The following is a 7,584-nucleotide window of genomic DNA, read 5'->3' on the forward strand; positions in this document are numbered from 1 at the left end:
AGGAAAAGACCTCTGAGCTGGAGCATAAGTTCAGGATCTTCTTCTTTGGAAAGTACAGGGCTGACAAATAAGGATGGGCACGGTTATTTGAATATCCGAACAGACAGTATTTGAATACTTGGGAGACTATTCAGTGGTATAGTGGTGCCTGAAGTATACTTTTAATTATACTTTTAATTTCCCAAACAGCCCGCCAGGCTAAGGAATGCCACCCTGTGTGAAAAATKAGAAACAGTGACATACACTCTGWATGATCATGCCAGACCGCTCTTAATTTCAGTTCAGATCAAATTGTCGTAAGGTTGGCGTCTGAAGACATTTACTGATTATAAATGAGCTTTTATGTTAGGTCTATATTTTAGCTAGCCAAATGATTTACAAAAATGCACTATTCGTAAATGTGCCATTGTCTGTTACGTCAGTTAGATCGATAATTAAATGTCCTGTACACTTTGATAAAATAACTCAATTGTTTAATATTCTTGCCTCACCACAAAATAATACCATAAAAAGATGTTCCTGAAAAGTGCAATATGCACAATTTTATTATCCTTGTGCCCTGAGAGGCACAACAGCTTGGTTCATCATCATCATATAAAAAATACATAACTGTTTTCACAAGATGTTTTTCATTAAAAAATGAGGACTAATTCAGTGAACAAGATTAGCGACCGGATGGAAAAAAAATATTAACTAAAGAAAGTAGAAGAAGCCTGCTGAAGCATTCAGCTTTCAAGCTTCTTTCATTTCCCCATCCTCTTCCTCCTCTTCTACTCCTCTTATGAACAGGACATTGTTGCATCTGTGCGGAGGGGAAACACATGGAAACTGTTAGCTCAGTGCAGGCTGGTTCTATGACAGAGAGAAGGGCTAATTCTACAATCAGTTGATATGCGTGTAGCCTGGTCCCAGGTCTGTTTGTGTTGTCTTGAAACTCCTATGGTCATTGTCACACCAAACTATGATGACCATAATAGGAGTGAACAAGGCAGCACAAACAGATCTGGGACCAGGCTAATGTGTGTGTAATCATAAGCTATGTGAAGTGCAAGTAAASCGATGAGCATTCCACTGAACTTACCTGACAAGCACCTCTCCTAGGTGTCCAGCCAACGCTCCATCTACATACTCTTCAGTGTTGGCCAACTATAAATCAGAGACAATAGATTTTATAGCTAGACTTTATAGATATTGACTGTTATTATAGATATGTTACAAATGGCAATGCAAAACCAGACATGTACATTATGTATGGCTCTGGATGTAGTTGTGTGCACATTGGGTAATCATTCCAGAACATGCTGTACATTGGTGCATTTGACCATTTGAGGATAATAATGTTCACACATTTTAGACATCGCCTGGTCCACGTACCTGCATGTTCATGTAGCTGTCCACGGACACCAGGTATCCCTTGTATTCCATACCCCACTTCAGCTTCACCATCACGGGCTTGCCAGTAAGACCGTTCAGGAACGGTTTGGGATTCAGCGGTAAACTCTGAAATKATATCGTTCACATGTGTTGTTGAGACTAGCTAGCATTAGTGTACATTTGATCACATTAGCTCCATCTCACAGCTAGCTACTTAAATTCATAGCTAGTCAAACTAGCCTTTCACATACAGTGCAAAGCAAAAGCGGCTAACAAGTTAGCTAGCTAACTTAGCTGCTAACTAGCTAGCTATGTGGATAATCCCAACACAAGCGCACAATGCGAATTTATGATAGCTACTCAAATTATATTTATGATAGCCTGGCCCTTCACTACATATTATCAATACTCATCCAACACCTCATAGTATAGTCTATATTTACCATTTTGATTTTGTAATAAGTCACGACACCTACACGCTGTTGTTGGTTGCAGGAAGTAGTGGGAACTTTTCTGTTTTTTTTTAATGGCGTTTGGCAACCAAAAGATGCACTACTGCCACCAATTGGACTGGAGTGTACATTCTTTTTCTTCTCTTCTTCTTCTTCTCTTCTTCTTCTTTCTTCTTCTTCTTCTTCTTCTATTCTCTCTGTCCAAACCCAGCCAACGACATGAGAGGACGGGCACAACATCAATACCTGTAACTTTTCTGAAGTCAAATCTCGTACCCCCAAGTACTTTTCTGCAGCTGCCACCACAACATCTATTTTCTGTGACTTACGTTCCATCTCTGCGGTACAGTTTGATAACCATTTTATGAAACTAAGAACGCCTAACTGAAACATATATCACTCATTGGCCTATCCCTCTTTTCTGGCAAAGATCTACTATTCAAATCAAATCAAATTGTATTGGTCACATACACATATATAAATATTTGGACGAGCAATGTCGTAGCGGCATATAATAAAATACAGTAGAATAGAATATAATACAGTATATATATGAGATGAGTAGTGCAAAATATGTAAACATTATTAAAGTGACTAGTGGCCAGTGATTTCAAGTCTATGTATTTAGGGCAGCAGCCACTAAGGTGCCAGTGATGGCTATTTAACAGTCTGATGGCCTTGAGATAGAAGCTGTTTTTCAGTCTCTCGGCCCCAGCTTTAAAGCACCTGTACTGACGTCGCCTTCTGGATGATAGCGGGGTGAACAGGCAGTGGCTCGGGTGGTGGTTGTCCTCAATTATCTTTTTGGCCTTCCTGTGACATCGGGTGCTGTAGGTGTCCTGGAGAGCAGGTCGTYTTCCCCCGGTGATGTGTTGTGCATACCGCACCACCGTCTGGAGTGCCCTGCGATTGCGGGCAGTGCAGTTGCCGTACCAGGCAGTGATACAGCCCGACAGGATGCTCTCAATTGTGCATCTCTAAAAGTTTGTGAGGGTTTTAGGTGCCAAGACAAATTTCTTCAGTCTCCTGAGGTTGAAGAGGCGCTGTTGCGCCTTCATCACCACAGTGTCTGTGTGGGTGGACCATTTCAGTTTGTCAGTGATGTGTATGCCGAGGAACTTGAAGCTTTTCACCTTCTCCACTGCAATCCTGTCAATGTGGATAGGGGGGGGGGTGCTCTGCTGTTTCCTGAAGTCCATGATCAGCTCCTTTGTTTTGTTTATGTTGGGTGAGAGGTTATTTTCCTGGCACCACACTCCCAGGGCCCTCACCTCCTCCCTGTAGACTGTCTCGTCATGCTTGGTAATCAGGCCTACTACTGTTGTGTCGTCTGCAAACTTGATGATTGAATTGGTCGGCCCTTTCCCCATCTCCAAGATTATTAGCCCCTCTGCTGTTCGTCTTCTGGTCCCCCCTACCCTCCGTATACATCCCACTTTTCATGTGTCTAGGATTAAGCATGTTCAACAGCCCTTTGTCTTCTGTTTCTAGGCCTACCCCTCTTCCCCGTCTCATTGACGGCCAACCGGCGTACACGGTGAGGCGCCTCCTGAAGTTGACCGAGGGGCAGGGGATTCCAGTACCTGGTTGACTGGGAGGGTTATGGCCTGGAGGAGAGGTGCTGGTTCCCCGTCAGGGACATCCTGGACCCAGGCTTCATCGCTGAAGTTCCAACGCCGGCACCCTGAGCGGGGGGGGGGGGGGGTGGGGGGGGGGTGGCGGGTACTGTCACACCCTGATCTGTTTCACCTGTCTTTGTGCTTGTCTCCACCCCGCTCCAGGTGTCGCCCATCTTCCCAATTATCCCCAGTGTACTTATACCCGTGTTCTCTGTTTGTCTGTTGCCAGTTCGTTTTGTTTCGTCAAGCCTAYCARCGTTTTTYCCCGTGCTCYTGTCCRCCTCTAGTTCCTGTTTTCTAGCTTTCCCGGTTTTTGACCATTCTGCCTGTCTTGACCCTGAGCCTGCTTGTCATTTTTTACCTTGTTATACCACCCTGGATTATTGACCTCTGCCTGCCCTGACCCTGGGCCTGTCGGCTGTTCTGTACCTTCGGACTGCACTGGACTACTGAACTCTGCCTGCCCTTGACCTGTCGTTTGCCTGCCCCYCTCTGCTTTTGTAATWAACCATGTTACTTCGAAACTGTCTGCATCTGGGTCTTCTCCTGAGCCGTGACAGTGATAGAGCCTAGTCTACTGATGATGACTTACATTTTTTTTGACAATGTTGCAGAATTCCTTAGCAATGGATTCAGTTAGGGTGCCCAAAATCAGAGCTAGGAAAAGTTGGCTGCAGTCCTGCGAGACTCATCAATTCCTACCAGACCTGGATTCAAACACTTAAAAAATCGTTCAATTATTAAAGAGTATGCTTTAGCCTGCCTGGAGTGACAGGTGGACAGGGTTTGTACTTTATAAACTGTTCTAACGGTGCCCGTTGCAACAGGCACGATKAATAAATCACAGATAACATATTTGAAGGTCTAATTCCCACCCAGACACAGGATATGCCTCAGCGGCATTGATCCCAATTGYCAGGACATGTTTCTACCATGGTCAGTAATCCTATTGTCCATGCATCATCTACCAGGGGAGAGGACAACCTGAGAAACGATCTGTATCATTAAAGAGATATGTAACAAGGATACAACAACATAATGAAAAYCATTCCTGATCTGCACCTGTCATTGATGGAGAGTGACCAATCTGTTAGGATAACACTACCCTACTGGCACAGTCTGGTAGCATCTGAATATGACACCGCCTGAGGCAGCCTGGTACACACAGGACATTGAGCCAGATTTACAAGCCTAGAACCCCTACACTTAGCAAGTACAGTGTTAAAAGTAGGCTGTCTAGTTGGTTCCATAACAGTTCTGAAGGTGTTGACTAACCAGATATTGTGGTTGTGTCAATGATGAAGATATACAGCATTGACCTTATTTTGACCCGCTTGACAGAAGGCCAGCATGTAATTAGCAGTCAAAACATTGTAATAAAATATGTTGTTTGTCTGAGTGCTACACATGGTCGTTACTACAACACGCACACACGCACGCACGCACGCACGCACGCACACACACACACATTATGATCGGAATGTCTACCGCCCCAATGCAGTGACCCTGCTTTAGGCTCCATGTTTGTGTGAGAAAGTGTGTGTAAAGTAATGCCCATGTGTGTGTGTGTGTGCGTGTGTGTGTGTTGTAGTAACACACACACACACGGGCATTACTTTACACACACTTTCTCACACAAACATGGAGCCTAAAGCAGGGTCACTGCATTGGGGCGGTAGACATTCCGATCATAATGCACGCACTGATCCCAGCTCCTAGCCCCTTCCCTATCCTCCATCCAGATTATCCTCCTGTTTGGTCCTCAGTGCTCTGTGCTCCATGCAGGGTCCAGGAGAGGCCCTGATTACCCCCTGGGGGGAGAGAGGGGGGAGGGAACAGCATCCATAAAACAAACAGATGTCCTCACCTAGCTACAGCAGGCTACAGTTACTTCAGAACAGCTTGAGTTATCCATCTGTCACTTCCACAGACTTCAACAAAACACTTCAACACCACCCCACCACCCCAAAGAAACAAACTCATAGGTTATTATTGTGTAATTACCATTTTACCATGTAATATCTAAGTAAACACCCATTTTTTGGTTGCTGGTATTCTACTGTTTTCCCATTACCTGACAGCTGCAAATAATATTCAATCACTACATAAATAATATCAGGTTCTTTCAGTAACGTGAATTTGTGATGCTTTTAACACCATGGTCATGAGGTTAGTGGTATCCATCACATCCTTATGCTGTGCATGGCCTTGACCCGTAGAAACAGGGACAACATCCACCCATATCTGCTACTGCTACTGTGGCTTTCAGTAGCAGATATGTGCTGGGCACATATCTGCTACTGAAAGCCACAAGGAAAACAAAGCCCATGCACTTTGCTTTTTCTACATCCTGGCTATGTCTGAAAATGTTAGCTGTTAAACTTTGGAGGAGGAGTTCCAGGAGAGACCCTGATTGAAGACCCTGGTTGGAATTTAATTATCAAGGATGGAGGAAGCAAGGATTTGATGRCTAGTAATGTTTTCAGACACAGCCCATCTGCAATCTTGTCTCTCATCATGTGACCCTTTCASCTTGTAATTKGTTCTTAATACAGTGACACTATRTCATCCACCCTGTCATCAAGTTCCCTTATTAACAATCAATACTGCCCTTTAACCTGCRGTACTCCTTCTATGATGTTAGTAATGATTTCTCTCCTCATTGAGGAAACACTACAGACACTGTCTAGGGAGGAAGAAGGTGGCTGAAAATTGGACTTGGACTGTGGGTCTTGAGGTGCGGAGGCAGGAATCTAATGAACTGTGCCATAATAGGCCGGGCCACATACGCCGTGTTACATTAGAAATCTGCTTTAACCTTACCTATTCTAACAGAGGAGAATATAGAAGGGGTCATTTCAAGTGCCMTATAGCATTCCACATATAGCATTATACAAGGCGTTACATTTCACACTAGCTGTCTAGTATGTCTGGTTGATTGTCTGACTTTTACAGGGACGTAGACGGATTCCCTCCAAGGGTCTCTCCAGTTCTCCATGGGTCACTAGGTGACAGGAAGTACTGAGGGTAGGGAGGAGAGAGAGGCAGGGAGTACCCTTTTAAAGTCTAGAAATAAAGCACAGCAGTAGTAGAGGAACAGGCTGCCTGTGTCTGTCTGCCCGCCGTCCTTCCGTCTGTCTGTCTATTCACCAGCGTTTCGTCAGGAAGCTGCCTTCACCTTTWTCCTCGGGTGTTCCTTTGTCGCGTTCACACATACACAAGTTCAGCATAGTAGAAGGACAACAGAATACAAACAATAGGGATGAACAAGAATAGAGGCCTTTCTCTTTGTTCTGTATTTCTTTCATCCTGCTGCCAATGAGGGAGAGCAAAAAAGACAGACGAAGATTAGACATCCTTCCTGAAACAGTTTTCCATGCTTTGGGATTTTTTTTGTGTGGATTGAAAACATGTTGCTGATGCATAGTCAAAGGCTGAAGGTGCATCAACCCAGCCCTGACCCATCTAATCATTCGAGGACTCTGAACATAACCCATGAAAATGTAAACATGCAGACATGAACCCCGTTCCCCAGAGACATAAAGCAGAATCCCGTCAGTCAGAGTGACGAGAGAGAGTCGCATCATTCTGAACCTGATCCGCTAGGATTGGGATGCCTGGGGGGGAACAGAATGCTTCTCTCTTCTACCTCCAACACAAAACACACGCACGCACACACACTGAAACATGAACACAAACCTTACAACATAGGACACACAACATCGTTGAATGTTTTCGTAACAAAACAAATTGTGCATGGAGACGAGTCTTATTTTGACGCAGTTTTACACACACACACACTCAAGTCAGGCCAAAGTAAGAAAAACAGAAAGAGAATGATTCAGTGAGCGAGTGACAGGTCGGGCTCAAAGAAATAATGATTCAACTCACTCTCACACACACACACACACACACACACACACACACACACACACACACACACCCCACACACACACCACAACACACACACACACACACACACACACACACACACACAACACACACACACACACACACACACACACACACACACACACACACACTCCTCCCTCCAACATTATATGTACTCACACAGGGGTGTCAAACTCATTCCATGGAGGCCCTAGTGTCTGCAGGTTTTTTTCCTCTCTTTCATATTA

General features: G+C 44.5%; 1 protein-coding gene across 1 annotated transcript; it reads right to left on the minus strand.

Annotated features, from left to right (window-relative positions):
* Window positions 1-516: 516 nt before the first annotated feature.
* LOC111952114 (small nuclear ribonucleoprotein F) lies at window positions 517-1,882 on the minus strand. The gene is made up of 4 exons (XM_023970609.2): window positions 1,818-1,882; window positions 1,375-1,500; window positions 1,082-1,146; window positions 517-802 (listed from the first exon to the last, which is right to left on the minus strand). Exons 1-4 carry the CDS (start codon window positions 1,818-1,820, stop codon window positions 733-735), a joined length of 264 nt encoding a protein of 87 aa, XP_023826377.1. The 5' UTR covers window positions 1,821-1,882; the 3' UTR covers window positions 517-732.
* Between the last annotated feature and the right edge of the window lie 5,702 nt (window positions 1,883-7,584).

The sequence above is a fragment of the Salvelinus sp. IW2-2015 genome, linkage group LG26, assembly GCF_002910315.2.
Source record: "Salvelinus sp. IW2-2015 linkage group LG26, ASM291031v2, whole genome shotgun sequence".
NCBI lineage: Eukaryota > Metazoa > Chordata > Actinopteri > Salmoniformes > Salmonidae > Salvelinus > Salvelinus sp. IW2-2015.